This window comes from Macaca thibetana, chromosome 20 (genome assembly GCF_024542745.1).
Source record: "Macaca thibetana thibetana isolate TM-01 chromosome 20, ASM2454274v1, whole genome shotgun sequence".
NCBI lineage: Eukaryota > Metazoa > Chordata > Mammalia > Primates > Cercopithecidae > Macaca > Macaca thibetana.
In genome coordinates, this window is record NC_065597.1 from 12996220 (window position 1) to 13021017 (window position 24798).

General features: G+C 45.5%; 1 protein-coding gene across 3 annotated transcripts in view; it reads left to right on the forward strand.

The window, feature by feature from the left end:
- The window catches only part of WWP2 (WW domain containing E3 ubiquitin protein ligase 2), a 181078-nt gene continuing 156280 nt past the window's right edge, over positions 1-24798 (forward strand). Inside the window, exons 1-2 of one of the 3 annotated variants that reach the window (XM_050773320.1) lie at positions 1-108; positions 24035-24119. In XM_050773320.1, coding sequence (XP_050629277.1) covers positions 24050-24119 — 70 coding nt within the window. In that variant the 5' untranslated portion in view covers positions 1-108; positions 24035-24049. Of the gene's footprint in view, positions 109-24031; positions 24120-24798 lie in introns of those variants that run through there. The other 2 variants (XM_050773322.1, XM_050773321.1) reach the window with 2 other exon arrangements.

A 24798-nucleotide genomic window follows, 5' to 3' on the forward strand; every position in this document is an offset into this window, starting at 1 on the left:
CTCTTCCGGGTCAGGTGACCGCGCGCGGTCACGTGACCCGGCCCGAGTGCGGGCGGTGGAAGGCGGAAGTAGGAGAGGAGTTGGGCGCCGCTTCTGTGGCCACGGCAGGTAGCTAGCGCCGGCGCGGGGGGCGCGGCGGGCTGACTGCCTGCGCGGGGCGGGCCGGGGGCGGCGGGCGGCGCGGGGTGGGCCGGGGGCGGCGCGGCCCGGGCGCCGGGGGGCGGCGGCTTCCTGTGGGAGGGGCCTGGCGCGGCGGTTCCGGCCTCCGAGGAGGGGTGTCCCGGCTCCCGCCCGAGCGGGGTGGGCGCGCCGCGGCCCGCGCGGGGGCTGCTCCCAGATGGTCGCCCGGGCAGCCAAGGGTGCAGCTGGAGCGAGTCCTCCCGGAAGGGGAGAGGAGCTTAGGTGCCCAGGCATGGAGAGGAGCGATCTTTGTGGAGGGATCGGGACCAGGGGAAGGGGCGACTTGGAACTGAGCTGGAAGTGGGTACCTGAGAATGGGTTTATGGTGTGGAGCCAGAGGGAAGAAGATGCTGCCTGGACCCCCTCTGAGAGTTTCTCCCTTCCTTACTCTTTGGAAATGATTGTTGCCAAGACTTTGATGACGGTCCCATTCAGTTTTTAAACTTCAGGAGGGATCACAGAATCCTGGTCGCTTGCTTTCCTCGCGCCCACTTAGTCCTGCGTGGGTAGGGTTTCCACTTCTTGGGAGCCTAGCCCTTCGGCTCATTTTTCTTTGAGATTTTCCCTGAACAGGCCATCATCGAGGCTTTAAAAAACAAAAAAAGAAAATAAATTAAAAAAAGAAGTGTGCGCACTTTGCTCTGCCCATAACATGGCTTTTAGCTTACACTGTTGACCTAGCCCAGCGTTACCTCAGCAACATAGTGACTGCTGAAATCTTGGACAGAGGAGTGTCTACCTAGACTGCTTTATGACTTTTCCTCTTTCTTCCGTTTAAATTATTCAGTTTCCCTTAGCGTGTGACTGCTTATCTTGATGAACTGTAACTAGGTAGGGTGACTGAGAGGTCTGTGTTATGTTCCTTAGAACTGTGACCTGGATCATGATTTTGAGATTGAATACTTGTGTTAAAGCCTGTTCATCCTCCTGTTTCTCATGTTTACTAAAATTTGCAGAAGCGAAGGGAGTTTCATGAGTGCAGTGTAACTGGAACGAATGTTCAAACTGGACATTCACAGCAGCCAGCGTCGTTTTGGGTTACAAGTAGGAAAAAGTACTTTCCTAATGTATTATGAGTTCAAGTTTTTGGAGTTATTTGACAAACATTTAAAAATTAGTTTTTGTAGCAGCTTCTATGAGTGAGGTTGGGAAGGTGTTATTCTCATTTCACAAGGAACAAACAGACTTAAGAGAGACGATTTGATTTTTTAAAACAATTTATTGGTGTTTCTTGTTTGCTGGCCTCTTTTCTTCCTGCTAGATTGCAAATCCTTCAAGGGCAGGTTTCATATTTTCTTTGGCTCCTAGCCTAGTGCCTGGTATGTTGTGGGCACTTGATAAGTATTTGGTGAATAAATGCATTTCTAAAAGTCACACTGGCATAAGTGGTGATAAGGGGTTTGAACTCAAGTCTTCTACTCTTTCTCTTGTCAGACAAGCTTGTGATTATCTGTGTTACTGGTCCATATGAAAATAGGCTCGAGAGAAAGACTTGGATTGGCTTCTCAGTCTCTTTCACTTCATGATTACTTTCGCATTTGCAAAGAGCATATACCAACATCTCACTTAACCTTCCCTGTGAAATTGGGGTGGTCAGTATTGTCCCTGTATCACAGATGAAGAGACTGAGGCTTAGTGAAGTCTTTACTTTAGATCCCAGAGCTAGTAAATGAGTAGGCACTCAAGCCCAGGCCCTTAATCCTTAGACCCATTCTTTTTCATTTATTGACACAATGGAAAAATTTATTTTTATTTTATTTTGAGACAGGGTCTCACTCTGTTGCCCAGGCTGGAGTGCAGTGGCACGATCACTGCTCACTGTAACCTTGACCTGCCCGGGCTCGGGTGATCCTCCCATGTCAGCCTCCCAAACAGCTGGGACAACAGGTGGGTGCCACCTCGCCTGGCTAATTTTTGTAGAGACAAAGGTTTTGCTATGTTGCCCAGGCTGTTTTCAAACTCCTGGGCTCAAGCAGTCTTCCCACCTCGGCCTCTCAAAGTGTTGCAATTACAGACGTAAGCCACCATGCCCAGCTGAAAGTTTTACATAATTTTTCAGGAATAAAAAGTGTGACATTTTAAGGAAAAAGATCACACAGAAAAAGTTGTGAATGTAGAATGTGAGTAAATGAAGTTTAGAAAATGCTGTACTCTACTATAGCTTCCTCTTCCTGGGAAAACATTCTTTCTTTCAATGAATATTTATAAGTACCCCCTCTGTCTTTGCTAAGCATTGTTGTACAGTTCAGTATGGTGTACACTAGCCACATGGGGCTGTTGAGCACAGCAGCTATGCTGTGAGCATAAAATACATTCTGGATTTTGAAGACTTAGCATGAAGAAAAAGTAAAATGTCTCACTGATACCTTTTATGTTGTAGTAAATGATCATATAATATGTGTAAACATGTATGGTAACATTTTGGATTTATCGGGTTAAGTACAACATAATTATAAATAGTTGGTTGGACATGGTGGCTCATGCCTATAATTCTAGCACTTCGGGAGGCCAAGGTGGATGGATTTCTTGAGCCCAGGAACTTGGGACAAGCCTGGGCAACATGGCGAAACCCTGTCTCTACAAAAAATACAAAAATTAGCCAGGTGCAGTGGCGCCCGCCTGGCTACTCAGGAGGCTGAGGTGGGAGGATCACCCAAGCCTGGGGAGGTGGAGGCTGCAGTGAGTTGTGATTGTGCGACTCACTGTACTCTAGCCTAGGTGACAGAGTGAGACCCTGTCTCAAAAAAAGAAAAAGAAAAAAAGTTTCACCTTTTTGTCTTTTTTTCCCCCACTTAACCTTGACTTGACACCAGCACTTTTTTCTTTTTAAAATGTGTTTCCTAGAAAAATAAAAAATTATAAATGTGGCTTGCACTTGTGGCTCCCATCTTATTTCTATTGGACAAACCTGTTCTGAATGCCAGGAATATAGCAGTACAAGAAAGGCAAGGATCCCCACCCTTGCGGATCTTCAATTTCATTAGAGAAGGCCACATTGATAACTAAGTAGAATATGTATTACGTTGTAATAAAGCAGGGAAGAGGGATGTAGGTTGCAGTTTAAATAGGATCCTGGCCAGGTGCGGTGGCTCATGTCTGTCATCCCAGCACTTTTGGAGGCTGAGGCGGGCGGATCACTTGAGGTCAGGATTTCAAGACCAGCCTCAACAACATGGTGAAACCCCATCCCTACCCAAAATACAAAAATTAGCTGGGCTTGATGGCACATGCCTGTAATTCCAGCTACTCGGGAGGCTGAGGCACGAGAATTGCTTGAACTCGGGAGGTGGAGGTTGCAGTGAACCAAGATCGCGCCACTGCACTCCAGGCTGGGTGACAAAGCGAGACTCTGTCTCTTGCTTTTGTAGAGATGGGGAGTGGAGGGGAGGGGGTCTCACTGTTGCCCAGGCTGGTCTTCAACACTTGGCCTCAAGCCATCCTCCTGCCTTGGCCTCCCAAAGTGCTGAGATTACAGGCGTGAACCATTGCACCTGGCTCAGTCTCTTAACTCTAAATACTATCCACATGCTAACAGCTTCCATATGTGTATGTCTAGCCTGGGCCTGTCTCCAGACTTCTAGATCCAGTTGCCCACAATATCTTCATGTGGATTCCTATCAGGCATTTTATAATCAACATCAACAAAATTGAGCCCCAACCCTGCCCGTCATCTAGCCTTCCCCATCTCAGTGAATGACAACTCCATTCCTCCAGTTGTTCAAGCCAAAGACCTTGGAGTCACCCTTGACTCATCTCTTCCTCTCACACCCCACATCGAACTCAGCTCGTCCACAAAGCCTACTGGCTGTACTTCAGAGTACACGCTGGATGCATCTTTCCCCTGGATGATGGCAACAGCCTCCTAACTTGTCTCCCTCTTCCACCCTGGCTGGCCTTCACTTTCTCCACACAGGACCCGGGCAAGTCTGTTAAAAGGCAGGATGGATCCTGTCCACTCCACTGCCCAACTCAAACCCTCCAATTGTCCCAGCTTAACTGGAGTGAAAACCAATACCCTACAGTGGCCTGCAAGCCTTCCATGACCTGATCTCTCCTCCCACACCCACCACCATCCCGACCTCCTCTCTCCACTCCTGCTCACTCAATCCCCTCCAGCCACACTGGCCTCCTGACGGGTCCCAAAACCTGCCAGGGGTGCTCCTTCTTTGGGGCTTTCGAACTCTGCCTGGACCCCTTTGCCCCCATTCAGCCACACGTCCCCTTCCCTCACCTCCTCAGATCTTTACTCAGCCATCACCTTCAGAGAGAGGCTTTTCTAGAGATCCTCTATTTATTTTATTTTATTATTTTTGGAGTCTTGTTCTGTTGCCCAGGCTGGAGTGCAGTGGTACGATCTTGGCTCACTGCAACTTTAGCCTCCCAGGTTCAAGTGACTCTCTTGCCTCAGCCTTCCGAGTAGCTGGGATCACAGGCATCCACCACTATGTCCAACTAATTTTTGTATTTAGTAGAGATGGGGTTTCACCAGGTTGGCCAGGCTAGCCTCAAAATCCTGACCTCAAGTGATCTGCCTGCCTCGGCTTCCCAAAGTGCTGGAATAGTGTTTTTGTTTTTTTTTAATCTTTTTGAAAACCACAAGCTAATGGGTTTCTTTTTTCTTAAGGAGGCTACTCTTCCAACTGTGCATCTTTGTAGCACCCCTGAAATCAATTTGAGTGCCAATTTCTGTAATTAGTCTGGCTTCCTGGGTTGGCATCCAGTTTAGAGGCCTCCAGGATGGATGGATAATGGGCTTTTTATGTTTAAAATATGTATTGGTTTTTTCAAACATGTATTGAATGCATGTTGTCAGGCATCCCACCATTTTATACATTTAACCTTGTTGAGGTGAAGTGACCCTCACGAGGTCAGGTAGCTACGAAATGAAGGAGATAGCCATTTGAATCTTGGTCTTCAGAGTCCAGATCTGGTCCTTCTACCACTTACCATTAGTAAGATGCGTGGAATGGCTATAAGAACATAAACTCCCATTGGCATCAAATCAGTGAGTTGCTTTTGAGTGACTTTGAGTCCCTTAGGACTATTATGTGTCACAGGCAGAAAGGGAATTTATCAGGTAAAGAAAGGCAGATTTATTAAAGTATGAAAACACGTTGCAAGAAAGCAATGGGCAGCACAGCAGCGAAGGGACTGTCTGCAAAGAGGCAGGGGATGGAGGGAAGTTTTACAGGGTGGTGCTGGAGGGGACTATGTGGGGATCAATGTGTCTGAGGGCTGTTTGTGATTAATCATTTCTCAGAACAACTGTCCATGGTTTTCCCCCACCTGGGGCCCCTTCCTCTTTGCTGTTTACTTATCTTATTAGGACTCCACATTATAGACCCTGAAATTTCTTTTTTTTGTTTGTTTTGTTTTTGAGACAAGGTCTCATTCTGTCACCCAGGCTGAAGTACAGTGGCATGATCATGGCCCACTGCAGCCTCAACCTTTTGAGCTCAAGTGATCCTCCCATCTTAGCCTTCCAAGTAGCTGAGACTGTAGGTATGTGCCACCATGCCTAGCTAATTTTTAAATTTTTTGTAGAGATGGGGTCCCACTATGTTTCTCAGACTGGTCTTGACCTCCTGGGCTCAAGTGATCCTCCTGCCTCAGCCTCCCAAAGTGTTTGGGATTACTGGTGTGAGCCACCATACCTGGCTAGGGCTCTGGAATTTCTGAGAGATGGGAACAAAAGGGAAGATGTTTCCCCCTGGATGATGTGACAGGTTAGATTCTAACCAAAATCTTTTTAGGAGGTTGCGGTTCTCTGTTTTGCACCCCACCGCAGTTTATAGCAAATATTCAGTGATTTAAATCATTACTACTAATAATAACTATTAGGAAAATACCAGCCGGGCATGGTGGCTCACGCCTATAGTCCCAGTACTTTGGGAGGCCGAGGTGGGTGGATCACCTGAAGTCAGGAGTTTGAGATTAGCCTGGTCAACATGATGAAACCCTGTCTCTACTAAAAATACAAAAAATTAGCCAGGTGTGGTGGCAGACAGCTGTAATCCCAGTTACTTGGGAGCCTGAGGCAGGAGAATCGCTTGAACCCAGGAGGCAGAGGTTGCAGTGAGCCAAGATTGCATCACTGCCCTCCAGCCTGGGCAACGAGAGTGAAACTCCATCTCAAAAATAATTAAATAAATAAAAAAATAACAAGTACCAAGGCATGGCAGTTCTGACCTAGGGGCCATCCTCTTCCTCAAGTCACCCATGCCTTTTGCTTCTTGTTTTGTCTTCAGATCTGCCTTCCACTCGGCCTCTTTTATTCTTAGCTTATAATTCCACGGGGCTTCCAATAGTGTACCTCCCTGCTCCCTCCCGTTTTCTCTTTTTCCGTGCTTAGTCTTTGTAAGGATGTCATTTGGCAAAGTTGATTCTGTTTGATTGTTTTTCAATATGGGCCTTTGGAGAATGGAAGGTAGTAACTCAATGCTGGGCAGAGGAAGGAGGCCAAGAAAGAAGCATTAGTGTTGGAGTAGCATGAGCCTGTGAAGAAAATGAGAATCTTTTGGACAGAGCTTTTCCTTGTATATCTTTCAAGAAATGGGTACAGGCCGGGCACAGTGGCTCACACCTGTAATCCCAGCACTTTGGGAGGCTGAGGCGGATGGATCATGAGGGCAGGAGATCGAGACCATCTTGGCTAATGTGGTGAAACCCATCTCTACTAAAAATACTAAAAACTAGCCGGGCATGGTGGCGGGCGCCTGTAATCCTGCTACTTGGAAGGATGAGGCAAGAGAATCTCTTGAACCCAGGAGGTGGAGGTTTGCAGTGAGCCGAGATCACACCACTGCACTCCAGCCTGGACGACAGAGCGGGACTCCATCTAAAAAAAAAAAAGAAAGAAGCTCTGCCTGTTTCTACAAGAGCTGGTTAATTAGAAATAAAATCTTTGTGAACCCATGGATTATATTGAAAAAAATTTTTTTTAAACAAGAAATAAAATCTTGATACTAGTGAGTAATTTCTGCTTTTCCCTGGCTCCTTCTACACAGGTCTTTTCATCTCAAGATCAATGTTCATTGGTTTCTTGACTCAAAGCTGGGTGAAGAATTTTAGGAATTGAGGTGCTTATAATGCCAGAGCCTAGAATTTCAGGACCGAGAAGGGGTTTCGTTTGGAGTTGATATTTGAAGAGCTCTTACTCTGTGTCCTCTGCTTTACCTGAACTCGTGTAGTCAGTACAATAATCTTAGAAAGTAAGTACTATTATTATTGGGTTCATTTCACAGATGAGAAAACTGAGATTTAGAGAGGGTAGGTATGATTTTGTGAAATATATATTTAGTCTTCCTCCCCTTTCCTGACCTATAACTCCTAAAATCCTTGAAATCTCCCAAGTGATCAGTGTCTTTTTTTTTTTTTTTTTTTTTGAGATAGAATCTTGATGTGTCACCCAGGCTAGAGTGCAGTAGCGTAATCTTGGCTCACTGCAGCCTCTGCCTCCCGGGTTGAAGCGATTCTCATGTCTCAGCCTCCCGAGTAGCTGGGGCTACAGGCACATGCCACCACACCCAGCTAATTTTTGTATTTTTAGTAGAGATAGGATTCCGCCATGTTGCCCAGGCTGGTCTCAAACTCCTGAGCTCAGGTGATCCACACGCCTTGACCTCCCAAAGTGCTGGGATTACAGGTGTGAGCCACTGCACCTGGCCAGTGTCTTTTTGTGTGCTAATAATTGACCTTTGGTTGGGGACTCCTGGATAGTCTCAGGATGAGGGGGCCAGTGGCCAGGGAAGCCAGCCTTGTGGTTAGAGTGTTGGAACTTTTAGTCCTACACCCAGCCTCTGGGACAGGGAGAGGAACTGAAGGTTGACTTGATCTTCAGTGGCCAGTGACTTAATTGATCATGCCTGCGTAATGAAACTTCCATAAAATCCCTGAAGGATTGGGTTTGGGGAGCTTCTGGATGGCTGAACACCTGGAGGTTCTCGGAGGATGGCGTCCCCAGGGAGGGCTTGGAGGCTCTGCACCCCTTTTCACATGCCTCACCCTAGCATCTCTTCATTTGTATCCTTCGTAATATCCTTTATAATAAATCAGTAAATACAAATAAAGTGTTTCCTTGAGTCCTGTGAGCCACTCTAGCAAATTTATCCATCCTAAGAACTTTGATTTATAGCGGGTCGGTCGGCAGCACTGGTAAAACAACCTGGAGCTTGCAATTGACATTGCAAGTCGGGCGCAGTCTTGGGGACTAAACTTGTGGGATCTGATGCTACTTCCAGGTGGATAGTGTAGGAACTGAATTGGAGGACACCAGCTGGTGTCTGCCAGCTGCAGAATTGATTGCTTGCTTGGCGTATGGGGCTTCCGCACATCTGGTGTCAGAAGTATGCTGTGGGGCTGGGCGTGGTGGCTCGTGCCTTGTAATCCCAGCACTTTGGGAGGCAGAGGTAGGAGGATCTCTTGAGCCCAGGAGTTTTAGACCAACCCAGGCAGCATAGTGAGATCCTGTCTCTAAATATTTTTTGAAAAAATCAAAGGTAGTATTCTGTGTAGTGAGAGTATAGCAGGAAGAAACTGAGTTTGCTTTTTCCTCTCCATCCTCTCAGTAAGTAACTTGCTCAGGATCACTCAAAGGCAAATGAATGGTTCAGTTTATTAGCCTCCAGAAGATTGACAGGTGTTAAATGTTGTTGCTGAAGTAGGGTGATAAAAGTGATCAGGTGCTTCAGATATTGCAGGAGCTGCCACGTGCTCAATCTGATGTGTGGTTGTTTTCTCCTGTCAAAAGTTCTTTTTTTTTTTTTTTTTTTGAGACAGTCTTGCTCTGTCACGCAGGTTGAAGTGCAGTGGTGCCATCTCCGCTCACTACAAGCTCCATTTCCCGAGTTCATGCCATTCTCATGCCTCAGCCTCCCGAGTAGCTGGGACTACAGGCACACACCACCATGCCCGGCTAATTTTTGTTCTATTTTTTAGTAGAGACAGGGTTTCAGCATGTTAGCCAGGATGGTCTCGATCTCCTGACCTCATGATCCGCCTGCCTCGGCCTCCCAAAGTGCTGGGATTACAGGCGTGAGCCACTGCGCCTGGCCCTGTCAAAAGTTCTTTAAGAATTACTATTATTTTTCTTTTTGAGATGAAATCTCGCTCTGTCCCCCAGGCTGGAGGGCGGTGGTGCTATCTCAGCTCACTGCAACCTCTGCCTCCCGGGTTCAAGCGATTCTCTTGCCTCAGCTCCTGAGTAGCTGGGATTACAGGTGCCTGCCACTATGCCTGACTAATTTTTGTATTTTTAGTAGAGATGGGGTTTCACCATGTTGGCCAGGCTGGTCTCGAAATCCTGACCTCGGGATCCACCCGCCTGGGCCTCCTCAAGTGCTGGGATTACAGGCGTGAGCCTCCGAGCCTGGAGGACTGTAGCTTTGTAGTAAGTTTTGAAATTGGAAAGTGTTAGTCTTCAAACTTTGTTCTTTTTCAAGATTGTTTTGGCATTCTGGGTTCCTTGCATTTCCTTACTTTAGGGTAAGCTTGTCAATTGCTGAAAAACAATTCGGTTTTTCTTTTTGTTTTTTGTATCTGGCTTTGTGGCCAAGGAGTTCCTCAATGGTTGTTGACATTTAGGTGTGAAGTACCCATGGGCTGATCTGCTCTCTGTGCTAGGACCAGTGCAATTGCAGAAGGTGAGTTGGGCGGGGGAAATTGACCTCTTCAGTTTATAATGTAGACTTTCACTGTCTCCCTGGGTCAGTATGGTGCCTTATCCCTATTGTCAGCTGTGCCTGAAGTCTTGAGTTTGGTTTCGCCTATTGAGAAACTAAGTCTTTTTATTTATTTATTTATTTTTTTCCGAGACAGAGTTTCGCTCTTGTTGCCCAGGCTGGAGTGCAGTGATGTGATCTTAGCTCACCACAACCTCTGTCTCCCGGGTTCAAGCTATTCTCCTGCCTTGGCCTATCCCAAGTAGCTGGGATTACAGGCATGCACCACCACGCCTGGCTAATTTTGTGTTTTTAGTAAAGACAGGGTTTCACCATATTGGTCAGGCTGGTCTCGAACTCCTGAACTCGGGTGATCCGCCCGCCTTGGCCTCCCAAAGTGCTGGACTAAAAGTCTCTGCTTGGGATTAGGAAGGGGCAACTGCTTGGTTGAACTGGGTGGGGAGGGGACTCTGGAACTCTAATCGTTCCCAAGATAGGCTTTTGCGAGTCCTCCTGTTTTTAGCCTCACTTCTACCCTTACTTTCAGAGGTACCTGGTTACCACTGATGCAGGGCAGGTGAGTGCCAAAACTGGGGGGTTAGTCTGGCTAGGTTCTTGGCTTTGCCCTGGAAAGAATTCAAGGACAAGCTGGTAGTAGAAGAAAACAGCTTTATTGAGGCAGCGGAGTTACAGCTCCGTGACTGCTCCTGCAGAGCAGGGCTACTCCATAGGCAGTGTGTCCTGAGTAGCAGCTCAGGGACAATTTTGCTGTTGTATTTATACCCAGTTTTAATTATATGCAAATTAAGGGGTGGGCTATTAGACATTTCTAGAAAAGTGGGGGTAACTTCTGGAGCATTACCATGGCATTGGCACACTGTCGTGGCACTGGTGGGTGTGTCTTTTGGGGAGGTGCTTTTGGTGCCTCTTCCCTGTTTCAGGCAGTCTTCAGTCTGGTGCTGAGCCGAGACCTGCCTCCTGCCTCAGCACCAATTATTGACGCTTCCTGGAATTCTTCATTGCCAGTCCACTTTCCTCCTGTTGACCTCTCTCGTGGGCAGCTAAGTTTCAGTTTCGACACACTGGAACCATTTTCCAAAATTTTGCTGCTATTTCTGTTGTTTTTTTTTCCCCTCTTTCTGTGGGTTTTCACCTTTTTGTATTGCTTTCCTGTCATTTTGGTGAAGTTTGAGAAGGGAACAGAGATAAATGTATGTGTAATCTGCTGTGTGTATTGAGAGCTCCTAGAAGGCTAAGGGAAGAACTGGCCTCTGGGAAGACGCAAGTGCTGCTACTACTTTGTTTCCTTAGCAACAGTCCTGATTCCTGATGGGGGAGCTCCTTCATTATATTCTGTTCCTACTGATACACATTGCTCCTTTTTTTTTTTTTTGAGATGAGTCTCATGCTGTTGCTCAGGCTGGAGTGCAGTGGCACAATCTTGGCTCACTGCAACCTTTGCCTCCCAGGTTCAAGTGATTCTCCTGCCTCAGCCTCCCGAGTAGCTGGGATTACAGGCACCCACTACCACGCCCAGCTAATTTTTTTATTTTTAGTAAAGATTGGGTTTCACTGTGTTGGCCAGGGTGATCTCGAACTCCTGACCTCGTGTGATCCACCCACTTCGGCTTCCCAAAGCGCTAGGATTACAGGCATGAGCCACCACGCCTGGCCTCCTTTTTAAATTTATTTTTTATTTTTATTTATTTATTTTTTTAAACAGGGTCTTCCTCTGTTGCTCAGGCTGGAGTGCAGTGGAGTGATTATAGCTCACTGCAGCCTCGACTTCCTGGGTTCCGGTGATTTCCCACCTCAGCCTCCCGAGTAGCTGGAACTACAGGCACGCACCACCATGTCTGACTAATTTTTTGTAGAAATGGGGTTTCTCCGTGTTGCCTAGACTGGTCTCGAATTCCTGGGCTCAAGCAGTCTGCCCATAGCCTCCCAAAGTGCTGGGATTACAGGCATGAGCCACTATACCCGGCTGCCCCAGTTTTTCATTTGCACAATTTTCTATGCAAATTTTTTGCATCTTTTTAGTTCAGCCAAATTAGCTGAGGTCTAAAGTACTCCTTTTAGTGCAGTCACATTAGTTGAGGTTTCAACAAATTCATTAACACTAAACCAGTGGTCCTCAACTCAGCTTCATATTAGAATCACTTGGGGAATTTTTAAATAACACACCTGTCCCTGGCCTACCCCAGACCAATTAGATGGGAATCTCTGAGGGTGGGGTTTGGTGGTCAGTGTTGTTTTTTTTAATGCTCCCCAGATAATTCAGATGTCTAGGAAGGATGGAGAACCACTGCTCCAAGGCATCTGATCCTTCATTAAGGATAATTTAACCTAACTCTACACATTCAATTGCATCTGTTATCTTATTGTTATTCTCTCCATCTTACGTTTCCCGCCAACATTGACCCCTTTCCTTCCTTATATTCCCCAGATATGCTGTCATCTCAACAGCATTTGCTTATACCTTTTATTTTTTTTTGAGACAGGGTCTTGCTCTGTCACCTATGCTGGAGTGCAGTGGCGTGATCATAGCTCACTGCAGCCTCGACCTCCCAGGCTCAAGCGATCCTCCCACCTCAGCCTCCCAAGTAACTGTGACTACAGGCATGTGCCACCATGACTAATTTTTGTGGTTTTTGTTGAGACGAGGTTTTGCCATATTCAGGCTGGTCTCGAACTCCTGGACTCAAGTGATCCACCTCCCTTGGCCTCCTAAGGTGCTGGGATTACGTGCGTGAGCCACCGCAGCTGGCCATCGTACCCTTTTATCTACCTGAATGTTCTGCAGATACTCTCAGTTTCTTCCTTCAGCTTCTTCAGATCTTTGCTCAGATGTCACCTTCGCAGTGAGACCTTCCTGTTCATGCCTTTTCAATTTCTATTTTGGCCAGGTGCCGTGGCTTACACCTATAATCCCATCACTTTGGGAGGCTAAGGCAGGAGGATTGCTTGAGCCCAGGAGTTCAAGACCAGTCTGGCCAACTTGGTAAAATCCTATCTCTACTAAAAATACCAAAATGAGCCGGACATGGTGGCATGTGCCTGTAACCCTAGTTACTCAGGAGGCTGAGGCATGAGAATCACTTGAATCCAGGAGGTGGAGGTTGCAGTGAGCTGAGATCACGCCACAGCACTCCAGCCTGGGCGACAGAGCAAGACTTTGTCTCAAAAACAAAAAAACAAAAAAAACAAAAAAAAAAAACAGTGAAAAGCATGCAAATTTATTTAATATAAATTTACATGACACGAGAGGCATTATAAGGAAATTAAGACCTGGAGAAACAGATGATGTTGTGTATTTATGTTTAGGTTTGATGAAGAGTGGACAATCGTGGAGAAATAGGATTGGACAAAAGGGGTATGATTGACTGGTAATACACTGGGGGAAATTTAACAAGTCCTATTTGTTCAGATTCTTTTCTGTGTCCTATTGTCTTCAGAGATAAGGATATTCCTTTCCTTGGGGTATAAGGAGGGCGTCTCTCAAAGGAGGGTCATATGACCTGTTTCAGGGGAAGGTCAGAAAATCTTTCCTAGGCTTTAAGACCTGCTTTAGGGGAGAAGGGTGAGAGGAAGCTGAGAGCGACTTCCTGCTTTTCCTGTTTTCTTAAATGCCAAGGTGTCATGTTTTGGGGTAAGGTATCTTAAACCCCATCAGCCATGTCCTGTCTACTGATGAGCCCATCAAAGCATTCTTCTCTTCTATTACATATAAAATATGTGCATATATGATACATACATATGTGTGTATATATACATATGTATATATGCACATATTTTATATGTATACATGTACATTTATTTGCTAAACTTTTTGTGAAATAATGCTTTCCTTAATGTGTGATATACTTTTATATTTTCTTTTCTGTTTTGAAACGGAGTCTTACTCCGTCACCCAGGCTAGAGTGCAGTGGTGCCGTCTTGGCTCACTGCAGCCTCCGCATCTTGTGTTCAAGCAGTTCTCCTGCTTCAGCCTCCTTAGTAAGTGGGATTACAGGCATCCGCCACCACTCCTGACCTCAAGCAATCCACCCACCTCAGCCTCCCAAAGTGCTGGGATTACAGGTGTGAGCCACCACGCTCGGCCTATATTTTCTTTTAAAAAAACTTTTTATTTATTTTCCTTTGGTATACAACTTTTATATTTTCTACCCTATTTGTTTATATTTTATTTTTAAAGTGCTTGTCAAGATTTATGTAGAGGATGAGTTCAGAGGAGATATGTTAGTTGTATTTCTATTATATATAAATATGTTATTTATATTTTTGAGACCAAATATGGTGGCTCATACTTGTAATCCCATCACTTTGGGAGGCTGAGGTGGGAGGATCGCCTGAGCTCAAGAGTTCCAGATCAGCCTGAACAACATAGGGACCCCCTTCATCTGTACAAAAAATTTAAAAAATTAGGTGAGTCTAGTGGCTGGTGCCTGTAGTCCCAGCCGTTTAGGAGGCTGAGGTGAGAGGATTGCTTGAGCCCAGGAGGTTGAGGCTGAAGTGAGCCATGATTGTGCCACTGTACTCCAGCTTGGGGTGACACCCTGTCTCAAAAAAAAATATATATATATATACACACTTTATGTGTATATATACTTTTTATATATACACTTTATGTATATATATACACACATACATAGATACACACACACATATATATACACACACACACTTATGCTATAGTGTGTGTGTGTGTGTATATATATATATATATTTTTTTTTTTTTTTTTTGAGAAATTTCAGTAGATCTACCAGACTTAGTAAAGGGGAACATTTTGACTTTCCCATCCCCCTCCCAATAAGTCCATTAGTTTCTTCAATAATGAAATACTTTGTTCATCTGGTAACCTTTAGTGATATTTTCAACATTGCCCCCCATTCTCCCTCTTCCTGCCCCAAGCTTATGCTCACTCAGAGTTTTGGAGTGATTAGGGTGCAATTACTTTCCATGGCTATTAGCAGGGGAGAAATTACTTGAGTACATGTACAGAGTCATCTGTATGTGTTGCTGAGACAGAGTGTAAAGTCCGGGCCTCAGGTTTCCCAAGCTTCTTGTAGTGGACAGTGGGGATTTGGATCTAATATGCATTTGGAACCTTGTCTAAGATGGGAAGCAAAAGCTAAGAGGTTGAAAGTACTTTGATGGGGATGGGATCTGTTCCTTTCTATAGTTATGGTTATTTTTCTTGAGACAGAGTCTCACTCTGTCGCCCAGGCTGAAGTATAGTGGCGCGATCTCGGCTCACTGCAACATCCGCTTCCTGGGTTCAAGCGATTCTCCTGCCTCAGCCTCCTGAGTAGCTGGGATTATAATTGCACCACCACTCCTGGCTAATTTTTGTACTTTTCATAGAGACGGGGTCTCACCATGTTGGCCAGGCTGGTCTCAAACTCCTGCCCTCAAGTGATCCGCCTGCCTCCGCCTCCCAAAGTGCTAGAATTACAGGTGTGAGCTATCACACCTGGCTGGTTATTTATTTTTTTGAGAAGGAGTCTCATTCTGTCACCCAGGCTGGAGTGCAGTGGTGCAATCTTGTCTCACTGCAACCTCTACCTCCCGGGTTCAAGCAATTCTCCTGCCTCAGCCTCCCAAGTAGCTGGCATTACAGGCGCTCGCCACCACGCCCGGCTAATTTTTTGTATTTTTAGTAGAGATGGGGTTTTGCCATGTTGGCCAGGCTGGTCTCAAACTTCTGACCTCAGGTGATCCACCCACCTTGGCCTCCCAAAGTGCTGGGATTACAGGCGTGAGGCACTGCGCCTGGCCCCGGCCAGTTATTTCTGTTTATGCATCAACTGGAAAGGTTTTCTAATTCCAAATGCTTATAGTATATAATGTCAGGGTGGTATCTTGCTAATTAGATCTGGAACTCCAGACGAAGCTCTATAGAATAACATGGATTACTGTTTGTTAACGGTGGTCTGCAGTTTTTTTTTTTTTTGAGACGGAGTCTCACGCTGTAGCCCAGGTTGGAGTGCAGTGGCACGATCTTGGCTCACTGCAAGCTCCGCCTCCCGGGTTTACGCCATTCTCCTGCCTCAGCCTCCTGAGTAGCTGGGACTACAGGCGCCCGCCACCGCTAATTTTTTGTATTTTTAGTAGAGACGGGGTTTCACTGTGGTCTCGATCTCCTGACCTTGTGATCCGCCCGCCTCGGCCTCCCAAAGTGCTGGGATTACAGGCGTGAGCCACCGCGCCCGGCCTGGTCTGCAGTTTTAAAAGACACTAGAGAAAGAAAACATGGTGATGTTATCTACCCTGTTTCTCCTGCCTTCCCAATTGTCTTTGTTCCTTCTGAGCCTTCTTTAGAATTTATCTGATTGTTTTAGTTTTGCAGCCATGAAGTGTAGATGAAAAAATCTAGTCTTTTTCCTGTTGAACAGGACATGTATGGGCTTCAAGTTTCATTCTTTAAGAGTTAGGACCAAAGGCTCAAAACTGCTACAGTTCAGGAGAATAAGATAGTTTAAAAACTACCATTAGTTGAGTTGCCTTAGGAAAGAAAGAATCCCAATAGAAGTAAAGATTTCTAAAATATTCTTTTATTTTTAAAGTCTATAAATAATAGATTTCCAGCTTTTAGCTGTTAACTAAAAGCCCCAAGGCTCAATTTATAATTATTTATAATATTTCCTGCATTATTCAAGATACAATCTTTTGCTTCCCCTTAAAATTATTTTTCAATTATGAAAGAGATCAAACTTATAAAATGGTTCAGAGATGAAGATAACAGTCATAAAAACCACCATCTGGATTTAATGAATATGAACATTTTACCATATTTGCTCCAGAACTTTTTTCTTTGAAAGATAAAATGTTGCAGATACAGTTGAGGTTCCTTTGGTCTCTTTCCTCACTCCGATTCCCCTGCTCCCTCCTCCCCTACCCCAGAGGGAACTTCTGTTCTGAACTTGGTGTGGTTCCTTCCCATCGTGCTTTTATACTTTTAAACGTTTGTGTGTTCACAGCAACAACATATATAGTTGTTCTGTGTAAGCTCAAGTGTACGCCGTAGATATTGTACTAAGGCTGCCACGTGCTTTTTTTTTTCCCCCTCTTGACATTATCGTTTGGGATTTGTACATGTGGATTAAATTCATATATTTCAGGTACTATATACATAGCTTTCCATTTTAGAAATATATCACAATGTATCCATTCCCCCATTGATGGGTATTTAAGTTGTTTATAATTTTTTACCATTACAAATACTGCTATGATGAACATCCTTGAACATGGCCTCTTTTGTGTGTGTTGGAGAATTTCTCCCTCTGCAAATGCCTGGGAGGAGAATCCTGGTGGGTCCAGCATTATGTGTCTTTAACTCTGCCGGAGGTTGTCAGTCACCATCTCATGTGCGCTGCCTCCGCAGGCATGTAAGACTTCTCACCAACGCTTATTGTCAGGCTTCTCATCCCTTTCTAATCTGATGGGTAGCAAAGAGAGTTGACCTTTTTACTGTTTTGCCAAGACAAATTTAGCCTAAGGGAATCAAAACATCTTTTTGTCCTGGTGAAATGGCTCATGCCTGTAATGCCAGCACTTTGGAAGGTGGGGCTGAGAGGATTGCCTGAGGCCAGGAGTTCAAGACTGGCCTGGGCAAGATGGTGAGATCCTATCTCTACAAAAAATAAATACATAAATAAATAAAAAAGGAAAAAAAGTAGCTGGATGTGGTGGCACATGCCTGTAGTTCCAGCTGCTCAGGAGGCTGAGGCGGGAGGATCACTGGAACCCAGGAGGTCAAGGTTGTAGTGAGCTATGATCATGTCACTGCACTCCATCCTGGGCAACAGGGCTAGACCCTGTCTCAAAGAAACAGGTTGGGCCCATGGTAGTGGGTTATCAGAACTTACTAATATTAGTCTCATTAAAGTTTGTATACAACCCCTGAGTGCTAAATTTGGCTTTAAAAAAGGGAAAAGAAAAAAAAACTGAGATGGTTGAACAGTGAGGAGGCCTGTGTGGCAGGGTCAGAGCATGGTGAGGGTGGGGGGATACTGGGGAGCAGGAAGTGGGCCGTGAGGTCCGAGAGGTGTGTGGAGATGGGGGGAGGGTATTGCATAGGACATCAAAGGTCATTTGCAGGTTTTTGGCTTTTACTCTGTGTTTTTGTTTTTCAGACACGGTCTCACTGTGTCACCCAGGCTAGAGTGCGGTGGCACAATCATTGCTCACTGCAGCCTTGACCTCCTGGGCTCAAACGATCCTCCCAATTCTGCCTCCTGATTACCTGTGACCACAGGCACTTGCCATCACACCCAGCTAATTTTTGTATTTTTTTTGAGAGATGGAGTTTGACCATGTTGCCCAGGCTGGTCTTGAACTCCTGAGCACAAGGTGATTCGCCCGCCTTGGCTTCCCGAAGTGTTGGGATTATAGGCATGAGCCACTGCTCCCGCCGCCTTTTACTCTGAGTTAGACAGTGTCTTAATTTCATTTTGTGTTTCCATAATTGGGTAATAGAAATGGGATAATTTATAAAGAGACTAGGTAATTTCTAAAGAAAAGAGATTTATTCTTTGTATTTGAGTCTGGGAAGTCCAAGGTGCTGGGCCCACATCCTGGCGAGGGCCTTTGTACTCCACATCCCAAATGGAAGGAAAGGCAGGAGAGCGAGAAAGAAACGTGGGGGGCTGAACTTGCTTTTATAACAAACCTGCTCTTGAGATAACGGCCCCAGCCCTGAAGTAGCATCAATCTGCCCTTATGACAATCACCTCTTCAAGGCCCCACCTCTCAACACTGTTAAGATTAAGTTTCCGGAGCCGGGCGTGGTGGCTCACGCCTGTAATCCCAGCACTTTGGGAGGCTGAGGTGGGCGGATCACCTGAGGTCAGGAATTCGAGACCAGCCTGGCCAACATGGTGAAACCCTGTCTCTACCGAAAATACAAAAATTAGCTGGGCATGGTAGTGGGTGCCTATAATCCCAGCTACTAGGGAGGCTGAGGCGGGAGAATCTCTTGAACCCAGGAAGCAGAGGTTACAGTGAGCTGAGATAGTGCCACTGTACTCCAGCCTGGGTGACAGAGCGAGACTCCATCTCAAACAAACAAACAAACAAAGGGATGGCATTCAAAGCCTGAGACAGGATGAGGTAATGGAGAAGAGGTAGAACATCGATTGCTTGAGGTTGAGGAGGGGGCAGGAACCAACCGAGAAGGCTCAGGTGGGGCAGGAGGAGGATGAGGTAGGACTGGTGTCCTGAGAGCTGAGGGAAAAGTGGTTAAAGGACGAAAGGGTGATCAGTTGTGTCAGATGCTGCCCATAGGTCAGTCATGTAAGAGGACAGGGAGATTCGCTGTGGGATTTGATAACCTGGAGGTCTCTCTGGAGCTCTTGATAAGAAGAGTTTGGTGTTGTATTCCATTTGCTAAGTACCATTTCAGAGGTTTCCACTGGAAGTCAAATGCTTATTACAGACTAGTCTAGAAAAACTAGCCACTTTAAATCTTTTTGGAAACTGGATATATCACATAAATAAGACAAATTTGTTCGAGTTTGATAAACATCTTGAAGCATGAAATTGTTTGACTTTAGCTGTGGAAAATGTCAAAATCATTGTCACTTAGCTGTAGCTACATTTATTTAAATTTAAATTTAAATTATAAAATAGAGCCAAGGTCTCACTGTGTTGCCCAGGCTGGTCTTGAATTCCTGGGCTCACATGATCCTCTTGCCTCAGCCTCCCAGTGTGCTGGGATTACAGATGTGAGCCACTGTGCCTCTCCTGTAGCTACATTTAATTCTCACATAAGGGGCTTTTGTCCATTTTGTTTTTGAGACGGAGTTTCACTCTGTCCCCCAGGCTAGGGTGCAGTGGCATGATCTCAGCTCACTTCAACCTCTGCTTCCCAGGTTCAAGCAATTCTCCTGCCTCAGCCTCTGGATAGCTGGGATTACAGGCGCGTGCCACTACGCCCAGCTAATTCTTGTATTTTTAGTAGAGATGGGGTTTCATCATGTTGGCCGGGTTGGTCTCCAACTCAACCTCAAGTGATCTGGCTGTGTCGGCCTCCCAAAGTGCTGGGATTACAGGCGTGAGCCACCGCTCCCGGCCAAGGGCTTTCATTCTTAGAGTAATATGGTGAGTTAATAACCATGTTTTAAAGCTGAACAACTCTTTAAGATAAGTCAGGCACTGGGCTTGGTGGTCTGAACCTGTATTTCAGCTATTCAGGAGGCTGACGCAGGGGATCCTTTGAGTGCAGAAGTTCGAGGCTGCAGTGAGCCATGACTGTGCCTGTGAGTAGCCACTGTACTCTAGCCTGGGCAATACAGCCAGACCCTGTTTCTAAATAGTAATAATAATAATACTGAAGAACAAAAAAGGAAATGGGAAGTCAGGGAGAGAGGTCACATACAAATAGAATGACGGAAGGTATTAATGATGTTGAATAGAACAGGAATTTTGACCAGGCTTGGTGGCTCATGCTTATAATCGCAGCACTTTGGGAGGCTGCGGCAGAAGGATAGCTTGAAGCTAGGAGTTTGAGACTAGTCTGGGCAACGTAGTAAGACCCTGTCTATAACAACAACAACAACAACATAGTAGAGTTGTGGTGGCACATCTATAGTTCCAGCTACTTGGGAGGCCACGGTGAGAGGACTGCTCGAGTCTAGGAGTTTAAGGCTGCACTGAGCATGTTCACGCCACTTCACTCCCAGCATGGGCGCCAGAGTGAGATACCATCTCTAAAAAACATAAGATACAAAGGCACAATAATTTAACAGCATCAGTTCTCAAGTGTGGTCCTCAGACATCGGGAGGCCTCCCAGACTCTTTTAGGGTTTTGCAAGGTTGAAACTCTTCTTTTTTTTTTTTTTTGGAAACGGAGTCTTGCTGTTGTCGCCCAGGCTGGAGTGCAGTGGCATGATCTCGGCGCACTGCAACTGCCTCCCAGGTTCCAGCAATTCTCCTGCCTCAGCCTCCCAAGTAGCTGAGATTACAGGCACCCACCACCATGCCCGGCTAATTTTTGTATTTTTAGTAGAGGCGGGGTTTCAGCATATTGGTCAGGCTGGTCTCGAACTCTTGACCTCAGGTGATCTACCCACCTTGGCCTCCCAAAGCGCTGGGAATACAGGTGTGAGCTACCGTGCCCGGCTGAAACTATTTTCATAATGACAGTAACACTTTGCCTTTTCACTGTGATCCCATTTGCACCAGTGGTCCAGAAGCAAAGGTGAGTAAAGCAATTGGTGCTAGCACCAGTTGGGCTGTTGCTGTGGCCATGGTATTCTTCACCATACATACTCTCAGTATAAAGAAAAGAAAAAGCCAGGTTCACCTGAGAATATCCTTGATGAAGTGGTAAAATTCATTAATTTTATGAAGTCTTAACTCCTGAGCACGTCTTTTTAATATTCTGTGTGCTGGCACGTATGTTTATTGCAACACTATTCACAATAGCAAAGACTTGGAACCAACCCAAATGTCCATCAGTGACAGACTGGATTAAGAAAAGGTGACACATATACACCATGGAATACTATGCAGCCATAAAGAAGGATAAATTCATGTCCTTTGTAGGGACATGGATGCAGCTAGAAACCATCATTCTCAGCAAACTATTGCAAGAATAGAAAACCAAACCGCATGTTCTCACTCAGGGGTGGGAATTGAACAATGAGATCACTTGGACACAGGAAGGGGAACATCACACACCGGGGCCTGTTGTGGGGTGAGGGGAGCGGGGAGGGATAGCATTAGGAGATATACCTAATGTAAATGACGAGTTAATGGGTGCAGCACACCAACGTGGCACATGTATACATATGTAACAAACCTGCACGTTGTGCACATGTACCCTAGAACGTAAAGTGTAATTAAAAAAGTTAAATGAAAATGCTAGAAAAAAAAAAATATTCTGTGTGCTGAAATGGGCAATACTTCAAAAGCTCTTCTGCCTCCTGTTGAAGTATAATGGTGTGTTGGGAAAAAGCACGGTTGTTTGAATTGAGAGCTGAATTAATTGCTTTTTGGGTGAAGTACCATTTTTACTTAAACATCTAACAGACAAACGTGTTACTAGATTTGGGTATTTGGCAAGCCTTTTCTTGAAAACGAATGAAGTGAGCCCGACACTTCAAGGAAAACAACACGGTATTTGCTACCAATGATAAAATAAGAGTTTTTTTTTTTTTTTTTAAGAAAGAGTGGTCGAGTGTAGTGGCTCACACTGGTAATCCCAGCACTTTGGGAGGTTGAGGCGGGCAGATCACTTGAGGTCAGGAGTTCGAGACCAGCTTGGCCAACATGGTGAAACCCCATCTCTACTAAAAATACAAAAATTAGCCAAGTGGTGCTGGTGCCTCTAATTCCAGCTACTCAGAAGGCTGAGGCACGAGAATCACTTCAACTTGGGCGGTAGAGGTTGCAGTGAGCCAAGATTGTGCTACTGTACCACTCCAGCTTGTGTGACGGAGTGAGACTCTGTCTCAAAAAAAAAAGGAAAAAAAAAAAAGACAAAAGACAAGGTAGCAGAGATGATAGAAGGAGGGAGGAAGGGGGAGCAGATACGAGTTTTTAAGTGAAAGTTTTTAAGTGAAAGTCAGACTTTTGGAATGCTTATATCTACTACCAAGAGCTCAATGGCTTCCCAATGCTTAAAGACTTATCTATGAGATCAGTGGTGACATTCACAAATGTGATTTTTGGATATTGCATAATGAAATGTGTCAACGTTTGGAAAATCTGCATAACTCAATGAACCAATATTTTTCAAATGTCAAATGATGATGTTCCAAAATCACATACAAGTAAAAGATCCATTCAAAGTACAAGATAGACTTGCTTCTAGCCAACACAGAATGACAGGGACACCTCATGGCTAATGATGCTGCACACCTTTTTGCTTTGTTTTTTTGAGACTGAGTCTTGCTCTGTTACCCAGGCTGGAGTGCAATGACATAATCTCGGCTCGCTGCAACCTCCACTTCCCGAGTTCAAGCAATTCTCCTGCCTCAGCCTCCCGAGTAGCTGGAATTAAGGCATCCACTACCACCCCCAACAAATTTTTTGTTTTTTAGTGTCGATGGGGTTTCATCATTACGGCCAGGCTGGTCTCAAACTCCTGACCTCAGATGATCCACCTGCCTTGGCCTCCCAAAGTGAGCCACTGCACCCAGCCTACCCATTTAAAGAATTATATTAGTTGTCTTATTTTTCCCTTTCCTTTTTTTTTTTTTTTTTTTTTTTTTGCATTATACTTTTAGCAAGGATTACTATCAGATTCTACTCATTTGGCCAGAGACCCTCCTTGAGGTGTTTGCAGCCAACTTGCTCCATAGGTAACACACTAGATTAGCTGTCTTTCTGCTGTGAATCTGTGATGTCTTTTTTTTTTCTTCTTCCTTTTTTGAGACAGAGTCTTGCTCTGTCGTCCAGGTTAGAGTGCAATGGCACGACCTCGGCTTACTGCAAGCTCCACCTCCCAGGTTCAAGCAATTCTTTGTCTCAGCCTCCCGAGTAGCTGGGATTACAGGCGCCTGCCACCATGCCTGGCTAATTTTTTTGTATTTTTAGTAGAGATGGGATTTCACCATTTTGGCCAGGCTGGTCTTGAACTCCTGACCTCGTAATCTACCCGCCTCTCAAAGTGCTGGGATTACAGGCGTGAACTGCGCCCAATCTTTTTTTCTTTTTTTTTGAAATGGAGTTTCGCTTTTGTTGCCCAGGCTGGAGTGCAATGGCCGATCTTGGCTCACTGCAACCTTCGCCTCCTGGGCTCAAGTGATTCTCCTGCCTCAGCCTCAGGAGTTGCTGGGATTACAGGCATGTGCCACCACGCCTGGCTAACTTTGTATTTTTTAGTAGAGACGGGGTTTCACCATGTTGGTCAGGCTGGTCTCGAGCTCCTGACCTCAGGTGATCCGCCCATCTCGGCCTCCCAAAGTGCTAGAATTATAGGCGTGAGCCACCATGCCTGGTGGAGATGTCTTATTAGACTCTGCCTCCTCTAGACTTTGCTGTAACAGTCCTGTGTCCTTTCTAGTCTATCCTAAGACCGGTCCAGGTTCATTAAGTCATTATAAGACAAACTATACTCTGGTTGCAGTTGCTTGGACATTTCTATTTTTTTGCCTCTGTCTCTTTAAGCTTAAATATTGAAATTGAGTTCAACTCCTCTGTCTTCTTATCAGATGTTCTCTCAATTCTCTTTCTGTTTGTCTTACAGCTTCATGGTGATGATATGGCATCTGCCAGCTCTAGCCGGGCAGGAGTGGCCCTGCCTTTTGAGAAGTCTCAGCTCACTTTGAAAGGTGAGCGGCACTGTATAACGTCTTTATCTTGTCTACGGCCCGGGAAGAGGGGGAATCTAACCACGCCTTGGTCTGGGGAGCCAAATTTTGTGAAATAGCTTACGGGTGTTAATTATTCTCATGTCATTATCGTCTTGTAGCTGTAATTCTTGAAGAAGAAAGAAAATAAAGGAGCAGGAAAATAAGGACCTTTTGGCTAAAATTATCTAAAATGGTGATTTCAGGCCAGGTGCAGTGGCTCATGCCTGTAATTCAGCAATTTGGGAGGCTGAGACAGGAGGATCCCTTCAGTCCAGAAGTTCAAGACCAGCCTGGGAAACATAGGGAAGGCCTGTCTCTACAGAACATAAAATAATTAGCCAGGCATGGTGGTTCACGCTAGCTGGTCCCAGCTACTAAGGAGGCTGAAGTGGAAGGAGAATTGCTTGAGCCTGGGAGTTCAAGGCTGCAGTGAGCTGTGATTGCACCACTGCACTCCAGCCTGGGTGACAGGGTGAGACCCTGTCCCAAAAACAAAATAAAATGAAAACAGTAAAATAAAATGGTGATCTCTTCATGCCCTGGCCCTCGTTGCTACCTACACTCACTCCCTAGGTGCCTCATCCAACCTCATGGCTTTAAATGCCACCAACAGAAGATCACTCCTCTGGGCTTTTCCTCTGAACTCCTGATTTATAAC